Below are 19,107 nucleotides of genomic sequence, written 5' to 3'. Positions count from 1 at the left end.
CGTGTGGGAGTTGCAGCAACGAAACAAGACTGTTACGAACAATTGGATACCGAGAAAACAGGATTAAAAAAATTTAACAATAATAAAATAATCCTCTCATCTTTTAAAATACATTGAGTTCCCTTAATTTACAGTATTTCCCTCACTCGTACATTTGTCTTTTACAAAAGCTGCCCAATTAGCGGGAAGGATGGGGGCAACTTCTTGTCAGTCAAAACCCAATCAGAGCTGTAAAGCATAGACCCAGAGTTCTGACGTCATGTATAGAATGTTACTGTACAGCCGCTGCGTTTAAATTTAGACACCAATCAAAAAGTTTAAAGGGCTACATTAATGAAATACCAAGTAAATAACGTTTTTTTTGTCAAGGTCCTTAAATGTGCTGACAATGTTCCAAAGCCAAGCAACTATCCTGCACCAATCCAAGAAAGTTGTGGAAAGGTTGCATGCAAAATAACCATAGGACAACCACACTCTAACCAAGCTCTAAGAAACATATGGTTTTTACAACATGATGTGCTAGATTTGTAGTCGCCATAGACATACAGCTATAGAAAGCACAGGAGGTTGGTGGCACCTTAATTGGGTAGGACGGGCTCGTGGTAATAGCTGGAGGGAAATTAGTGGAATGGTACCAAATACTGTACATCAAGCACATGGATTCTGTGTGTTACATGCCATTCCATTCACCCCATTCCAGCCATTATTATGAGCGGGGCTCCCCTCAACAGCATCAGTGAGTTTCAAACCTATAATCTTCTGTTCTCTATCAATGGAATAAGTCCACTGCACCACCAGGATGGAGGTAGTGCCTTGCTTTTTTACACATATAAAGTTGTTAATTTTAGTCTATTCAAACATACCCCATTTCAAAGGAAACAAGAACTCATTAAGATCAGGTGTGGCCAATTAGCAAGCGAGGGCAACACACCTAAACAAGAGGACAAATAGTTTAGTTGATGCTAAGAATGGAACATGTTTTTAAATAACATTCCTAGAATGTTCTCTGAACGTTACTAAAGTTGTGGTTTTTGTGGAACATTTTCTTTGTTCTTGGAACAATATGAGAACATGACTTTAAATAGAACCACGAGGAAACGTTATGCTGAAGTATTGACATTCCCACAGCAGAATGTTGTTTCGTAATGTTCTGGGAACAATCTGAAAACATTCCCAATGTCAAACCAGTTGGATAATGTTCCTAGAAAATTACCAACATTAAATGTAACCATGTTTTAACTTTCAGTAAATGTTCTGTTAAAGTAATGAAGTACCAAGAAAATATTTTTTTGTCAAGTTCCTTAAAATGTGCTGAGAATGTTCCAAAGCCAAGCCACTATCCTGGTCCATTCTCAGAAGGTTTTAGGATGGCCGAATGCAAAATAACCATAGGACAACCACACTCTCACCAAGCTCTAAGAAACATTTTCAGAATGTTATGTGCTAGCTCCCTCTGAGGGCTGACAGATCAATAACACAGAGGTATCAACAACAAGCAACATGCAATGTTGTCCCATCCATCCCTGATTGAAAACAGTAACCACTGTTCACATTCACAGATAATGATCCTGCTCTTTCATTGGCACAGCCATCTTTGTGGAGCCTCAGACTGGCAAATGAGACATCCTTCCCCCGGACCAAATCCAATTACTTTGGGACAATAGTAGCAACCCTGCAGGCTCTGATACCTTTTTGGAAACCTTGGACATCCGATGGAGAGAACCAAGTGCCTCTGCTTTCCCTTCCTCTGTGTCTATCTAACCACCCATCTCAGCTTCCGCTAGGATTAACCAAGTGGATGCCATCTGGTGCAAAAAGCTAATCATGTCAAGGGTGTCCCTGAGTGTGTATGAGGACAGTGCACTGCTGTAGGCCTATACTCCCAATGTGGATGCATCACCCAGTCAGTCATCCATACAGTGATATATTAGGATTATAGGGATGTCGTGCTGCAACTGATAATACATTGGATATGAATAGCCTATTGTCTATCTTATCTCTGCGTGAAATTAAAGAAGCTACAGATGATATATTCATTCCACTTCAGTGACTGAGTAATGGCTCAGTCCAGGTTGTCAAATTCAATCTGACAGCCTATGATACGGGTACATTAATAGTAGTCTTGTCGGTTTGTATGATTACACGGATACTGCTTTGTACCCAGTGTTACTTTGCAAACCTACCATTATCTTCAGAGTTTTGAGAGCAGTTAAAAGGAATATGCACATACATCGTCACGACAACCAATCATGACAATGTCACATGGATTACTATGGCACCATCTGGTGGCAAACTTTAAGAGGAAAATTATATTTCTACAAACTTCCAAAGCTGTTCTTGTAAGATATAGTGGAGCTAGATAAACAGTTCTCTTTTCTTTTTTAAAATTTGGATCAATGGGGTAATAGACAAGAAAAACTAAAAGCACAAGACCACAATAAAATAAAATATTTATTGAGTTAATATTCTAACCACACACACCGTGGAGTACAAACCAACAACCCCTGATACTGGCAGACGTACATTGACACTGGTTTCTGTATTTGAGGAGTAAAGTGTTACGCTATGGATTATACACACAAAGACAACGAGCAGGCCCACAACAACCCCTTCCACAACCATCCATAAGGAGTAAGTGATGCTAACACCTTTGTGTGAATCAAAGTCAACATAGTCAAAAATCAAGCAGGCTTTCGTCTACCACAGTAGTCATCATGGAATATATTATGTGTGACACTGAGTTCAATTACTTGACATAAAACAAATAAGGCAACAAGGGTAAGACAACCCTCAGACAAACTCAGGCAGGACAAGCCACTATTACTGATCACTGACTGACAACACTTAAAAACACACACGTCATCATAAAAAAAAAAAACAGTGCAATTATCGTAAAATATATTACTGACTCTGTGTCCAGTCTGATTTCTGGAACCATCTGTATGTGATGTTATTGACAGTCATAATATCATACTTGCGAGAATCCTAACTTGGATAATCACACTTAACTCGCAGATTTCTTAAAATCATGATAAACATGAGTTATGCTCATGGATCTCAAGTTAAGATTCAGGACACTTAGACTGGATGAGTGTTACCATAAGATATGGCTTTGCTATAGTGGTGAATGATCAATGGAGGGGCCTCAGCTCAGCCTACATCCCCTCCTCCTGGACAAGGAATCTCCTTTAGCAGACAGACTCCTGGAGATGGGAATGATTGATTCAGTACTGGGTCAAACAGTCCCTCCGTCAGTGGTTTAGTGTTGGCTTGGGACCCATAGTCCCGGGTGTCAACAGTGTGTGTGTGTGTAATTGAGAGATGAGGAGATCACAGTTTGGGTTGGTTGGACATCTTGATCTTCAGGTTCTCCGCCAGCTTATCCAAGAATTCAAAGGTGTTCAGGTAGTCTGAGCGTTTGGTACTAAGAAAGGAGGAGGGGAAAAGTAAGAAAGTTTGAATCAGTCTAGTTTCATAATCAAGTTTACTGTGTGTGTGTGTGTGTGTGTGTGTGTGTGTGTGTGTGTGTGTGTGTGTGTGTGTGTGTGTGTGTGTGACTCACTCTGCCATGCCTTTGACACAGATAGCCAGATCCTTGGTCATGAAGCCAGCCTCGATGGTCTCAATGCAGACGACCTCCAGGGCCTCAGCAAACACACGCAGCTCTGCGTTGTCATCCAGCTTCGCCCGGTGCAGCAGCCCCCGCGACCACGCAAAAATGGACGCTGCGCACACACGACCACAACACATAAGGGAAATCTTTTCCTAGGTCCTTGTATTGCCTTTATTTCTCTTGGCTGGTACATTCAGATATAAAAACAGTGAAAAGGAAGAAGCTAGACTAGAGGTTTTAAGAGCAGGTATTATCAGTCATAGAGATACAATATGTTCTATTTTCCTTTCTATCTATGTGTTATTTACCAATGGGGTTGGTGGAGGTCTCCTTGCCCTGCTGGTGCTGTCTGTAGTGGCGTGTTACTGTACCGTGGGCAGCCTCTGACTCTACTGTACGGCCGTCAGGACAGATGAGCACACTGGTCATCATACCCAGGGACCCATAGCCTGGTGGACACACAAATACATTAGTCGCAAAGTGCTTAACAGCAAACTAAATTTCTATCAGAATACAGTGTATAGTCTGCCTTGAAAACCTACATTTAAGGTGAGAAATATAGCAATGTAGCCAATGACATTGTTTTCATTCAGAAAGCCTAGCTAAACAGTAACTCACCTCGTGATACTGTTTATCCCTCAGAGCTAGCTACTGTAGTACACATGTAGACTCTCTCACCTTGTGCTACAGAGTCAGACTGAACGTCTCCGTCGTAGTTCTTGCAGGCCCAGATGAATCCTCCATCAGACTTCATAGCCTGAGCCACCATGTCATCAATCAGACGATGCTCATACCAGATCCCCTTCTGCTCAAACTTAGAGCGGTACTCCCTGCGACACACACAGGAACAGGTCTGAGGACAGGGTTTACACACCAAAACCTCAATCTGTCCATTCTAAACTTGTGAGCCATACATTGAAAAGAGGCATGGTAGTTGGGGGGGGCTTGCCTGCCATTGACCATATATCAACCATACTTTATTTATAATGATCATGTTTCATGTGTATGATCTACTTCCTGAAAAATATATTGCCAGTAGGGACAATAATGATTTACTCGACTTGATTAAATGTTCTGAGGTTAGGCAGTCTTACTTCTCGTAGATCTCCTGGAAGATATCTTTGAAGCGTCCGTCATACTTCTTGAGGATGGTGTTCTTGGTGCTGAGATACAGAGGCCAGCCTTTAACCAGGCCCATCTGGAAGGAGCTGTGGGCAAAGTCCCTGATGGAGCTGTCTGTGTTGTACATCCCCAGAGCCACACCACCTGAACCTGGAGGACAGAGAGAAAGACACATGCATCATTCTCATGTAGATACGGTACACAGTCACACACAAAGAAACATGCATGCACACACACAGCCTCATTAAGACAGCCTTTTCTCATTCAAACAGAACGATGGAGCCAACCTTAATCAAAGTTCAAGGTTTGTCAAGAGTATGTTCAGGAAAGGGAGGTCCATGGCTGATTTATCCTACAAGCAGAGTTAAATCAGATAACGCTATTCTCATTTTGTAATATTTACACTGCAAACATAATGTAAAGATAGCCTATGGTGCCAGCCTGGGTACATCATATTGACTAACACAGTGTTATATAAGGGACACAATCTGTACTGGACATTATTGCCTATACAAGAACAAAGATATATTTTCATCGACAAGTAAACATGTTGTTTTACCTTCAAAGTCATGGACGACAAAGTTCATTGGCTCCCCAGACTTGGGTGTGAATTTCATCTCCAATCTCCCAGGCCCTGGTACTACAAAGTCTGTGGCCTTGTACTGTGAAAAGAGGCAGGAGGAGAGGTCAATAGATGTAATACAGACAGGACTCCATCTAGTGGAGAAAAACAGCAATGCCACCCCCTGTCTGGTGCAACAGGTAATAATGGCAGACCCTGGTTGTGACCCCACTCTCCAAGGGCGTCTCAGGGGGATATGCTAACAGTTCTTTATGAATAGATGACAGGTTACAATGCTGTTGTATATTGGGCTAATATGAAACATTGTTCCGAATGGCTTCTACCAATCAGGAGTGTGGATGCAACAGAAAAAGCAAATCGAGAAATAGCAGTAAAACAAAACATGTATCATGCATCCAGGCCGTAACGTGACACGATTCTCAACAATCAGTAACCAACCTGGCGCTCACCTCATTTGTCATTTGAGCATATTAACTATGGCATGGTGCCACGTACATGTTCTATTATCCTCTAGCTGCTGTACAGTATGAATGATGTAGCAGTTTGAGACTTTGATCCAGGGAGACAAGTGTCAACATCATGGTCCAAAGGGCAACAGATCCATTTAATCAGTGACTGACTGAGCCTTCAGCGACAACACCAGGCCCCTGCCTGCCCATCTGTCTCCCTGTGAGCAGGCCTGACAACCACAGCTCTAGTCGGCATGAAGTTAACATGTGATCAACTGGGTCGGTTACTGATTTTGAGACTGGTGTACAAGATCTCCCTTCATTGAAAACGTGTTAACAGATACAAGGAACTAATAAACACATTGTGTCGTCTACCTACGGCCTAGCATCCATCCTTCCACCTTTGAGGTAATGAATTACCTTCAGAAATGGTAGATTTAAGGAAGCGAGGGACGAAGAAGGGCCTAGAGAGCGACCTTGAGAGACTCATTAGGGGTGCATGGAGTAAAGAAGGGTTGATGAATGGTTAGTAAGGGTTCTACTGCTGAACGGTTGGTAAGGTTACCTGGTCTCCGTGGGCGTGCCTGCCGATGATGATGGGTTTGACCCAGCCGGGCACCAGGCGGGGGATGTTCTTACAGATGATGGCCTCCCTGAACACGGTGCCTCCCAGGATGTTACGGATGGTTCCGTTGGGCGAGCGCCACATCTGCTTCAACTTGAACTCCTCCACCCGGTTCTCGTCCGGCGTGATGGTGGCACACTTAATGCCCACGTTGTATCGTCGCGTCGCCTCCGCCGCCTCAACGGTAACCTTGTCGTCCGTGGCGTCGCGGTTCTCCATGCCTAGGTCGTAGCTGATGGAAGTGCAGGGAGGGTAGCAGGAGAGAGGAGCAGGGAAGGGGGTAGGGAGAAAGTAGAATTTAGTTACATGCAGGTTTCATGGGAGGGAAAATGCCATGAAAAGTGCGTTGGGCTGTGAAACTAATCTGACATTATATTATTTGTTTTACAGTTGGCTATACTATGATACAATCATATTTAATTCTGATATAATTAGTGTGTTTTTTTATGTTGGTTTTAAGCCTTCTATAATGAAGTCAGTGGGGATTCCCAATCCAAACCGCTACCTCAGATGACTGAACCACCTCACCATGGAGTCCCCTGCTCTACCAGTTCACAGAGCCACACTGTAGCAAAGCAGCATGGGACCCAGGAAACAAAGTCTTTCGGTTTACATTTTTGTCAGTAGCCTACACAAAATACCCCAAAGTGGAATGATGTTTTTAGAAATTTTTACAAATGAAAAGCTGAAATGTCCTGCGTCAATAATTATTCAACCCCTTTGTTATGGCAAGCCTAAATAAGATCAGGAGTAAAATGTGCTTAACAAGTCACATAATAAGTTGCATGGACTCACTGTGTGCAATAAGTGTTTAACATGATTCTTGAATGACTACCTCATCTCTGTAACCCACACATACAGATAATTGTAAGGTCCCTCAGTCGCGCAGTGAATTTCAAACACAGATTCAACCACAAAGACCAGGGAGGTTTTTCAGTGCCTCGCAAAGAAGGGCACCTATTGGTAGATGGAAAAAAAAATACAGACATTGAATATCCCTTCGAGCATGGTAAAGTTATTAATTACACTTTGGATGGAGTATCAATAAACCCAGTCACTACAAAGATACAGGCATCCTTCCTAACTCAGTTGACGGAGAGGAAGGAAACCGCACAGGGATTTCACCTTGAGGGCAATGGTGAGTTTAAAACAGTTAAGAGTTTAATGGCTGTGATAGGAGAAAACTGAGGAAGAATAAAAAACATAGTTACTCCACAATACTAACCTAATTGACAGAGTGAAAAGAAGCCTGTACAGAATAAAAATATATTCTCAAACATGCATCCTGTTTGCAACAAGGCACTAAAGTAATACTGAAGAAAAAAAAAAAGTGGCAAAGCAATTCATTCACTTGTCCTGAATACAAAGTGTAACGTTTAGGGCAAATCCAATACAACATATTACTGAGTACTACTCTCCATATTTTCAAGCATAGTGGTGGCTGTATCATGTTATGAGTATGCTTGTAATCGTTGAGGACTGGGGTGTTTTACCAGGATTTAAAAAAAACAGAATGTAGCTAAGCAAAGACAAAATCCTAGAGCAAAACCTGGTTCAGTCTGCTTTCCATCATACATTGGGAGATTGTAATCTAAAACACAAGGCCAAATCTACACTGGAGTTGCTTACAAAGAAGACAGTGAATGTTCCTGAGTGGCCGAGTTACAGTTTTGACTTAAATCTACTTGAAAATCTATGGCAAAACCTGAAAATGGTTGTCTAGCAATGATCAACAACCAATATGACAGAGCTTGAAGAATTAATAAATGGACAAATGTTGCACAATCCAGGTGTGGAACGCTCTTAGAGACTTACCCAGAATGACTCACAGCTGTAATCGGTGCCTAAGGTGAAGTATTAACTTAGGGGGTTGAATACTTATCTAAATCAAGATATATTAGTGTTTTTTCCCCCTTTTCATTTCAACTTTGACATTAGTGTTTTGTATAGATCATTGACAAAAAAATTACAATTAAAATCATTTTTAATCCCACTTATTAACAACAAATTGTGGAAAAAGTCAAGGGGTGTGAATACTTTCTGAAGGCATTGTAGAAGATGCAAACAAAAAAAAACTCCTCTGAAAGACCCAACACATCCTCGCAAGGGATGGGGATGCTCTGCTCACAAAAACAAGGTAGTGTAGGAAGGAACACCAGTTTCATCACCCCACAAAAATAGAACTTTGTGTGCACTCGTACTTCCAAAAAGACAAGACTAAGCATAAATACCCATAATTTGCTTGTAGGCCTTTCCTTGTGGAAACTGGGCCTTCAGAAACTACCTTTCATCCAGTTTTTCAGATTCTCATTCCACTCCCCTCCTCTCGCCCGTAGCCTAGTATTACAACAATGTGCTGCACCACAGAAATACTGTACGTTAGATAAGAAATATTAGGACACACAACCACAGATCAGCACACAGTAGAGGTGTAACAATGTCACTGTGAAACACCACACACAATCTCTGAGACGGTGTGAAACAGCACTACAGGCTTTGTGTAATTGTGTGTGATGGAGATAAGCTGCACTGCCTCCTGAGAGGGCTGTTTATGCAGTCTGAGGGATTGACCAAGATGACCCGTCCACTCACCCCACATCCCCCACCCACACCACAATGAATCCATTCCTAAAACTTTTGAAACTAATGAGGGTGCCCTACAGACACACAGAAACCGAGACAGCAGGAATAACACAACCCACCAAGAAACCCCCCCACCTCAAGCTATCAGTTAGGCATTCTTGCTTGACCAACTTCACAGATGCCATAATTTGATACATTTTTTAAATTACAAAAAAAATTCCCTGGACATTTGTGATGACAGAGGTTAGGTCATGGGTTTGGAACACTTGGAGGTTTGTATCATGACTTGACTGTGCTCATGTGGCTCTGTTGGTTATATAAATTACTATTACACCTTATCTTCTTGCATTAATACTGAAAATATTGTGAAATCAGCTCTTACAAACCGACCTTATGGATTTATTCCGGGCCTTTAACTTAACGGTCCAAAACTCAGTTTTGAAGTTGAGTTAGGACAGAGGGTGAGGTCATGTGAATTGTGATATTAACTGCACTGCAGCTAAACTCCTGTGTGTGTGTGTGTGTGTGTCAGTGTTAATTTTGTCAACAAAAATAATGAAAATATTCATTACACCTATTTTCAGTGGCAATTAACTAGACGAGAACTGACTAAATAGACCCAGAAAAAACTCTATGAAAATTATTTTTAATTTCAGTTGACGAAAATGAGACTAAATTATCTCTGTGACTAAAATCTGACTAGTAATTGGAATGGGCAAGAGTTTTTGGAGAGATTGAACAGCTCTCCAATCTGGCGGAAACACATCATTGATGCAAATAAGGTACACACCATGGCTACTCTCCCGGTGCACGGCACAAGCTCCCCGTAGAAAAGGGGGCAACTTTTGGAGCCACTGTACTTATTGTGTCGATTCAAACAAGACCGAATGCAACGTTTCCACGGGAGAAGACCAGTGGTGTAAAGTACTTAAGTAAAAATACATAAGTATTTTTGGGGGAGATTAATATATATATATACAAATAAATAAATAAAACAAACAAACTCAGCAAAAAGAGAAACGTCCCTTTTTCAGGACCCGTTCTTTCAAAGATAATTCTTAAAAATCCAAATAACTTCACAGATCTTCATTGTAAAGGGTTTAAACACTGTTTCCCATGCTTGTTCAATAAACCATAAACAATTAATAAACATGTACCTGTGGAACGGTCATTTAGACACTAACAGCTTACAGACGGTAGGCAATTAAGGTCACAGTTATGAAAACTTAGGACACTAAAGAGGCCTTTCTACTGACTCTGAAAAACACCTAAATAAATATCCTCAGGGTCCCTGCTCATCTCCCTGAACGTGCCTTAGGCATGCTGCAAGGAGGCATGAGGACTGCAGTTGTGGCCAGGGCAATAAATTGCAATGTCCGTACTGTGAGACTCCTAAGACAGCGCTAAAGGGAGAGAGGGAAGGACAGCTGATCGTCTTTGCAGTGGCAGACCACGTGTAACAACACCTGCACAGGATCGGTACATCCGACCATCACACCTGCGGGACAGGTACAGGTACAATCCCTCCAGGAACGCACAATCCGTCCATCAGTGCTCAGACTGTCCACAATAGGCTGAGAGAGGCTGGACTGAGGGCTTGTAGGCCTGTTGTAAGGCAGGTCCTCACCAGACATCACCGGCAACAACGTCACCTATGGGCACAAACCCACCATCGCTGGACGAGACAGGACTGGCAAAAAGTGCTCTTCACTGATGAGTCGCGGTTGTCTCACTAGGGGTGATGGTCGGATTCGCGTTTATTGTCGAAGGAATGAGCGTTACACCGAGTCCGGTACTCTAGAGCAGGATCGATTTGGAGGGTCCATCATGGTCTGGGGCAGTGTGTCACAGCATCATTGTTGTCATTGCAGGGAATCTCAACACTGTGCGTTACAGGGAAGACATCCTCCTCCCTCATGTGATACCCTTCCTGCAAGCTCATCTTGACATGACCCTCCAGCATGACAATGCCACCAGCCATACTGCTCGTTCTGTGCGTGATTTCCTGCAAGACAGGAATGTCAGTGTTCTGCCATGGCCAGCGAAGAGCCCGGATCTCAATCCCATTGGGCACGTTTGGGACCTGTTGAATCGGTGGGTGAGGGCTAGGGCCATTCCTCCCAGAAATGTCCGGGAACATGCAGGTGTCTTGGTGGAAGAGTGGGGTAACATCTCACAGCAAGAACTGGCAAATTCTGATGCAGTTCATGAGGAGGAGATGCACTGCAGTACTTAATGCAGCTGGTGGCCACACCAGATACTGACTGTTACTTTTGACTTTGACCCCCCCTTGTTCGGGGACACATTATTCCATTTCTGTTAGTCACATGTCTGTGGAACTTGTTCAGTTGATGTCTCAGTTGTTGAATCTTGTTATGTTCATACAAATATTTACACATGTTAAGTTTGCTGAAAATAAACCCAGTTGACAGTGAGAGGACGTTTCTTTTTTTGATGAGTTTATATTACCTACATATTATATTTGCTACATTCCTGAAGAAAATTATGTACTTTTTACTCCATACATTTTCCCTGACACCCAAAAAGTAATTGTAATATTTTGAATGCTTAGCAGGACAGGAAAAATGTTAAATTCACACACTTATCAAGAGAATATACCTGATCATCCCTACTGCCTCTGATCTGGCAGACTCATTAAAAACAAATGCTTTGTATGTAAATGATGTCTGAGTGTTGGAGTATACATTAAAATAAGAAAATCATGCTGTCTGGTTTGCTTAATAAGGAATGTGAAATGATTTATAAGTTTAACTTTTGATACTTATGTATATTTAAAACCAAATACTTTTAGACTTTTACTCAAGTGCTATTTTACTGTGTGAATTTCCTCATCTACTGGAGTCATTTTCTATTAAGGTATCTTTCCTTTTACTCAAGTATGAAAATTGGGTACTTTTTCCACCACTGGAGTAGACAGCGTTGGCACCCACAAGTTGACTGGGGAAAATACTACCAACCTCAAGAGAAATCTGAAAGCGCACCATCCCAATATACCGTATATGTTCAGGTAATAAAATATTTATAATGCTAGCTAGTTAGTTTGCTCCAACCTAACAGACCACTACTTGACAGAACTTTGATTGCAATTTAGCTACAGTATGTCAAGGGGCAAGGCTCCAGACTGCAAACATTTAGTCACATTTTGACTTGGTTGCATCAGTGCCAGCTGATCATCATTAGGGTCACATTAATCAAACGTTTCAAAACGTCCTATTTTTCAGATAAAACCATGATTTGGTCAAACAGTAAAGTGCATTATCCTCACAATTCCTTTAATGAAAGTCTACCCAGCTCCTGGGCCTGCTTCAATAATGAGCGAGCCCCTCTCTCTCCCCGGATGTGCGCCCTGGGAGAGGGGAAAAAAGGCTTCTGATTGTACATTTCAAAATGCAATTGTGGGAAATACAAAGCTTTGGATCCAACTACTGTTGTTCTCAACTTTCTTTGGCTATATTTTTTATTTTATTTGTCATCTCTTAATATTGAGCTCAATAGCAACTATTTTACAACCAAGATATTTGATATGGCTTTAAGATAGGAAGCATGGATCGGCCATTCCGAGTGAATCATGCATTCCTGCTTGGACATGTTAGATGAAACAACTTATTTATTGAATAGCCTACCACCTCAGTAGTATATTACACAGTCTAAAGCACTGTGAATGATGTGATAACACCTTTTTTATATGGTGTGATGCCGCGGGGGAAATTGGTGCAACCAAATCATGGGCTGGTGCCGCCAACTGAAAAAATAATTGGCACCAATCCCACCAGGAGAAAATGCTAGTCTGGAGCCCTGTCAAGGGGGCATTTTCAATCTGCTGCTGAGTAATGTGTTCTTCTGCCAATTTGGCTGTTGGGAAGAGAATCATGCGATAGAATGTAATGCATAAAAATATGTTTGTGCACATGGAAGTCAGTGATTTATGTGTACTGTAAGTTAATGAGGCAGTAAATATGCGATGTGACTACAATTAAAGGGCTTTTAGTTGACTAAAATGGCCCACTGTTTGTCATTTTGACAATAGACTGAATCAATATTCAAATGACAAAAATGTGACTAAGACTTAATGAAAGAAGACTAGACTAAATAAAAATAAATTGTGCCAAAATTAACACTGGTGTGTGTGTGTCATCAGTCCACAGTCTAAAGGGCATATACTGGCTGTGCAAAAAGGAGGAGTGGGAAATCAATGGACGTTACTAGAGAATGAGACTATAACTGTTCAGATATACAGACCAGAGTTGTACATCTTGAAAATTATATTTTCTTGATCGTCCTAGGTCAGTCAGTAGAGTAGCAACTACAGTAGACTGCTGATGTCATGTGATCAGATTGTCTGCAGGTTTGGATAATACATTGGTCTTTATGCTACACCTAGGGACAGACTTGTCCTCAGAATTTGAATATGCATTTGTCTATACAAGTGATCAATTATTATACCAACTCCCTTTGATCTGGGCAGCACAACAGAAGCACACTTCTCTCTTATCTAATACTTGAAACACTCCACACATGCTGAACAGACATCTAACACTGGGTAGCATAAGAGTACAATAAAAAACAGGTTTAAGTGATAATGCCAGAGAATCCGGTGTTTGGAGGGTATATTGGCACAGGTGATGTTAGGCAAACCGTGACAATATATCCTCCAAACACCGGCTTCAAGGGTATTATCACTTCTATACAACGGGTTACCAACATATTCAAATGATTGACATTTTCATTAAAAAAGGTAATTTTTTATGAATTTATTCATACATTTCATCCTTCCACAAGATATAGTCCAGAAACAAATCTATGGTTGCTACCCAAGCCAATCAGTTTGGTTGCTAGACACGACCCAGTCATTCAGTCTTTTTGTTCTGTATCTATGGACGTGTCCCAGTCGTTTGTTCTAAATGTTCCATTGCCATACTGGCTGGCAACGTTCTTATCCCTTGCTTGCTAGCTAGCCAACTACGGCTAACTTACAGTCACGTCAAAAAGTGTAGACAGAATAACAGTAAAGTAGCCACATTTGCATTTCTTTAAGCTGTTTTCTAATGACATTTATTTGGATACATCCATAACAATGAGCTAATTAGGTGTGATTTCGTCTGGCATACAACATTTGTTCACTCGTCAGGACACTGTTGTTCAGAGGAGTTGGTCAACAAGACAGCTAACACAATCACTTCAAACTGAAGCTGGAAAGACTGCAAACTAGCTGCACTTAATTTCGTTTGACCTTTTTTCAATTGACATTCCTTTGTATATATCCATAAAAATGATGCCAGCTGATTCATGATTTCGACTGGCTGAGAAACTGCCTGCCTGTCTGTCTCGTCCCGACACGTTCATTACCATGGGACAGCTGGAGATTTAAATATTGAAACAATGTTGCAAATGTCAGAGAGACAGACAGCAAGATTTATACAAATCGCCACTGTTGAAAACTAAATGTTAGTCTAAAAGAAATGTGAGATAATGTCCAGATGCTTTTTATAGTGGAGATCAATTTTATAAATTGCTTGGCTGGGCTGATGAGACAGTGGATTGCGCAATCAGTAAATAGGCATTTTAACGTCATAGATTTAGCTGGTGGAATAGACACGGCTGGAATGCATTTTTAACCAATCAGCATTCCGGATTAGACCCACCCGTTGTATAATGCGCAATAATATGCAGTGACAACTAACACACAGGTGTGTCCTTGGTGATATTGTGCTAGTGTCAAGGGTTAGCGTAGTGCAGTGCCGTGCACAGCTACTATCAGCATTTCCACATCACTTGTGTGTACTCCTGGAAATTACAGGGAAATGGGTTTTCCTGACTACGTGACCTGACCAGGAAAAAGAGAGTATCGACAAATCAGGTAAAAACTGAATAACAGAGGAGCTGAAGCAGGTGTTGACAAGCTCGTCTGGTGTGACAAGTCTTCTACCCCCACCCACCATTAACAACCCCCCCCCCCCCCCCCCCCCCCGAACTGGGAGGGTCTACGTGAATTTCTTCAATAAGAAGCGCTCATTTTCATTGAAAGACGTTTCCAGTTACAAAACGCTTTTCTACGGTGTTCACTAATGAATACAGTCAGCAGGTATAACTCACCTGTGCAGGTCCATCTCCAGGTAGGGGAAGATGAGCTTCTCCTTAATGAGCTCCCAGATGACTCTGGTCATCTCATCCCCCTGCATCTCCACCACCGACCCTGCCTTGATCTTCTGAGACATCTGGAACTTGGGGGAGAGATAGACAAGGGAAGAGAGTGTCAGAGTCAATGGTAACAAGAAAGGGGCAACTGGCAAGCTTGAGACTATACTGCCAAGCCTTTTGAGCGTTGGAAGTTATTTCAGGAGTGATACTGTTATGGCCATTTTAGCCAGCTATATGTACATTTTAGTCTTTCAGCAGACACTAATCCAGAGCGACATACAGGAGAAATGACGGTTAAGTGCCTTGCTCAAGGGCACATCTACTGATTTTTCACCTAGTCTGATTGGGGATTCAAACCAGAAACCTTTTGTTTACTGCCCAAAAGCCACTAGGCTACCTGCCGCTTACCAGTGGCATGTATTCATGGATGCCAAGGGAAGCCAGCCCCGCCACTCCCCAAATATATACAAAATAAATACATATCTTTAGTTTCTCTGTTTAATAATTTTCCTTCAATTTGCAAGAGGATGAATGTAACTCACAGGAGAAAGCATCCGAGCGAGCGAAATAGCGCCCCTCTGTCTCTCTACGTGTAGACCATATATCTGATGCTATCTGGTCCAAACAAGTATGACATTGTTGCCGCCCGTAGCATTGAAGGCAAGGGAAGCCAGCAAGCATTTGGCTTCCATTGATTAAAAAAAGTATACAACATTTTCCAATCAGCTTTGAGCGAGCTCAACTGCGAATTGTTCTGGCTCACCAACAAACAAAAAAAGTAAACGGAAGCCGGCTTGGATTTTGGCGTCACTCCTATCAAATCCCATTGGTTATGTTGTTGTCCTCCTAGCTAGCTAGCTAAAATTGGAACTTTTCTAAATTAGCCATGGATGGAGCTAGGGATTTGGACTTTACTTAATTCTCTGTACTGGCCAATGATTATAAGGACCATTCTGATCCAACCATTAATTCATACATTGTTGTGCCCCTGGCCTGAGAGGATGGAAGTTCAATTTGTAGCTATATGTAGAAGGCTAATGTTAACTAACTAAAGTTGTCCATTAATGGAAATTAGCCTAGCGCTCACGCATTTTAGCCAGGTAGCCTAGATTGCTATCCGGTTTTGTGATAAAACAAAAAGGTTTATTCTGCCATTGTGTCTTCTTATTGTCTCAGCCTTTAGGCCTGAATATCATGGTCGCAAGGCATATGAATTAACAGGTTATAAAACAAACAACGCAATTATTACAACACATAGGTTGTAATATGGCTTGGCTTTCCTAGTGATTTTACCTATGCACCGCTACTGCCGCTAACATGAACCTAGTCTGATTAATCAGGCTGTAATACACAATTAATTGGTATATTGGCATTAGTTTCAGGCCAATTAATTGTGTATTACAGCCTGATTAATCAGACTAACATGAACGCAGTTAACTCTGGGTGACTAGTTTCACAAGTCTAACTAATACCTCGACCAAAATGTATTTATACAACTATTTTCTATTTCTCTGAATGTGAACATGGGATACATGACAGGCAGGGTATGTTCAGTTACTTCGACCAACAACAACCCTGGAGATAAAATGTAACCAATCAACAATGCAGTACTGGTGCTAGTTTGGAGTAGATAGCCTACACTGTTTCTTCTGAAAACTTTGTATCAATGTTTCATCATTCGACCCAGAAAGAGCAGCCGCAGAATGTTACACGAAAACACACATGGACATCGTATGACGAGGAGGAGTTAGTAATATAGGGATACACTGGCAAAGACTAGACGAAGTTATAAACTTTAGATCTCACGTTACAGTCTGTCTGAATTACCTAATGTTAATCCTGATTTTCTACTTCCTGAATGTGTGTGAGCCGGGTGTGAAAAGAGATGTCATTATCATCCTTTACAACAAAGCTCCACACTTGTGATTGATTTTCAACAGGCCTACATCTCTGGCTACATTAAAACGATCTGAAAGCAACATTTCAATGCATTGTGCAGTGTATATTCCCGTTTCATGTAGCGGTTTCATGGTTTAAAGGACCCCAATAGCTTTTGTTAGTCCAACAATGGTTACTGTTGCAGAACACAATGGGAATTTGCGAAGAACACACATTTAAGCTTTTAGGCATAATAAGCGACTCTCCTGAAATACATAAGAAGATGTTATGAATGCCTACCTTTGTTTTCTACCTGAACCACAATCTGAACAAGTAATACTCGATGAAGCAGTAGAACGTCTTGTTCTACACCGACTTCCTGAAGTATCAACAGAGGCGTCAACCTTTTCGGCAACCGTGCACTCGCCCGCTCGAAAGACACTCCCTGTACCAATCAACGGAGATGTATAATCTAAAACAGCCAATAAAGTAACCCCCACAGCTGTGGGCGCGTCTTTATTGGTGGGTATCGGGTAGGTGTTTGTTCAAGAGGGTCGGTGTGTGCTATGCTAATCATTGCAACATAAGAACCTGTTCATAACCAAGTTGTTTAGAAATTCGGTATATTTATAGATCAGATCATCTGTGGGAGGTTTTGACCAAAAAAATGCGTCATATGACATTCATGCGCTTTCAAATAAACCTATTTCAAAATATGTAGTTGCTAGGCTATCACCAGAGAGCAAAGGGCTAAACGAGAAGGATAACTGGGTCAGAAATCGGTCTTGTCCAGCAGGTGGCGTTTTTCGTTCACCAAGTCATTCGTTTTTGAATGGCGGTCAATGAGTGTCGAATTTGGTTAAAATATGAAGGGCTTATTGCTACGTGGCTTATTTGATCAAATAGAAGTTTCGTAATGATTAGTTTGTTACGAGTGTACTGATAAGTAGGACACGTGAAATCCTGGTAACTTTGAAAAAAATCAAATTGTGCCTGGTCTTCACACCACAGCCAAAGTCATAAACCCCACCCATTTCTACAATGTATCTTCTTAAAAAGTGATTTTAAACCTAACCTTATGCCTAAACTTAATTTAAGACCAAACAGCACATTCATGTTTTTATGATAGGAGTCATTCTTGCGCTGCAGTAACATTGTTTTAAATAAAGAATAAATGCGTTTTCTGAAAACCCCACAACATTAAGTACATATTAAACCTTCAAGAAAACATATTTTAGCACCTCAGGCATTAAAGCTATTTTATTGTCAATTTTTGTCGGATATGGAAACCATTTATTTTCAACCCCGTCCCAGACAATATAGAAGTTGTCAATGTGATTCTGAAAGATACTTATGTAAATCAGCATGTACCTAATGCTCATGTGTCCCCTAAACCAATTCAGTTATAAATATAAAATGTATGTAAAATCTCAGAATTTTGCTATATTAAACCCTGAAATAGACACATTATGTGTCAGTGGGATCATCATTTAAATAAATGTTTTCAATTCAGAATTTTAACCTATCTAATCTTTTTGGGATTGTCCTTAACATTTCAGACTGAACTCAGAAAACTTTAAATTCATATTTATTAATCTTTACCATTTTATTTAACAAATGTTGTTATGTGACAGGGTTGAATACTGTAACGGCGTTGAAGAGATCGGTTTCCATATAAACTAGTTTAGTTTACTATCAAAATCCCTCCCAAGATTTACCCCAAAACATTGCATTTCATTGTATGCAACCATGTAATAAGGACATTAGATATATTTAAAATAATCTGGGTTTTATTAACCAAACTGCAGTAAATATTGAAACAAATAAAAACATCAACATTAAGGTAATTAATAACATTCAACAGGTTTCATCAGAAAAGTTAAGTGTCGTCAAACTGTAGGAACATTTTCCAAGGGCATTTAGAATGCTAGAAAAGCTGTTAACTACAGCACTAGTGTCAGCATGACTATCCTCCTTCTCAGGAGCACCATATTCATTCATTCATGGTTTTCTTCCTGAGAGTCTGGCCCACAGATCTCTCTCAAGCTCTACGTGGCGGGATGTCACACGCTGTGGGGGTGGAATCATCAAGGAC

General features: G+C 41.1%; 1 protein-coding gene across 1 annotated transcript; it reads right to left on the bottom strand.

The window, feature by feature from the left end:
* Positions 1-2,433: 2,433 nt before the first annotated feature.
* On the bottom strand, positions 2,434-17,447 carry LOC120058348 (isocitrate dehydrogenase [NADP] cytoplasmic-like). Its single transcript, XM_039006949.1, has 9 exons — positions 17,313-17,447; positions 15,090-15,217; positions 6,333-6,624; positions 5,295-5,397; positions 4,708-4,885; positions 4,292-4,443; positions 3,922-4,062; positions 3,563-3,725; positions 2,434-3,424 (listed from the first exon to the last, which is right to left on the bottom strand). Exons 2-9 carry the CDS (start codon positions 15,209-15,211, stop codon positions 3,331-3,333), a joined length of 1,245 nt encoding a protein of 414 aa, XP_038862877.1. The 5' UTR covers positions 15,212-15,217; positions 17,313-17,447; the 3' UTR covers positions 2,434-3,330.
* Between the last annotated feature and the right edge of the window lie 1,660 nt (positions 17,448-19,107).

Source organism: Salvelinus namaycush, chromosome 13, assembly GCF_016432855.1.
Source record: "Salvelinus namaycush isolate Seneca chromosome 13, SaNama_1.0, whole genome shotgun sequence".
Lineage (NCBI taxonomy): Eukaryota > Metazoa > Chordata > Actinopteri > Salmoniformes > Salmonidae > Salvelinus > Salvelinus namaycush.
This window is presented reverse-complemented; position numbering and strand designations above follow the sequence as displayed.

What these genes read in the sequence shown, in the direction of transcription:
- LOC120058348 (XM_039006949.1), bottom strand. Translation starts at nt 15,211, where the DNA reads ATGTCTCAGAAGATCAAGGCAGGGTCGGTGGTGGAGATGCAGGGGGAT. An exon ending in GGCACGCCCACGGAGACCAG is followed by an intron (nt 5,398 to 6,332) that starts GTAACCTTACCA and finishes CTCTTTTCACAG; the next exon opens with TACAAGGCCACAGACTTTGT. An exon ending in TGTCGTCCATGACTTTGAAG is followed by an intron (nt 4,886 to 5,294) that starts GTAAAACAACAT and finishes TCTGTCCTCCAG; the next exon opens with GTTCAGGTGGTGTGGCTCTG.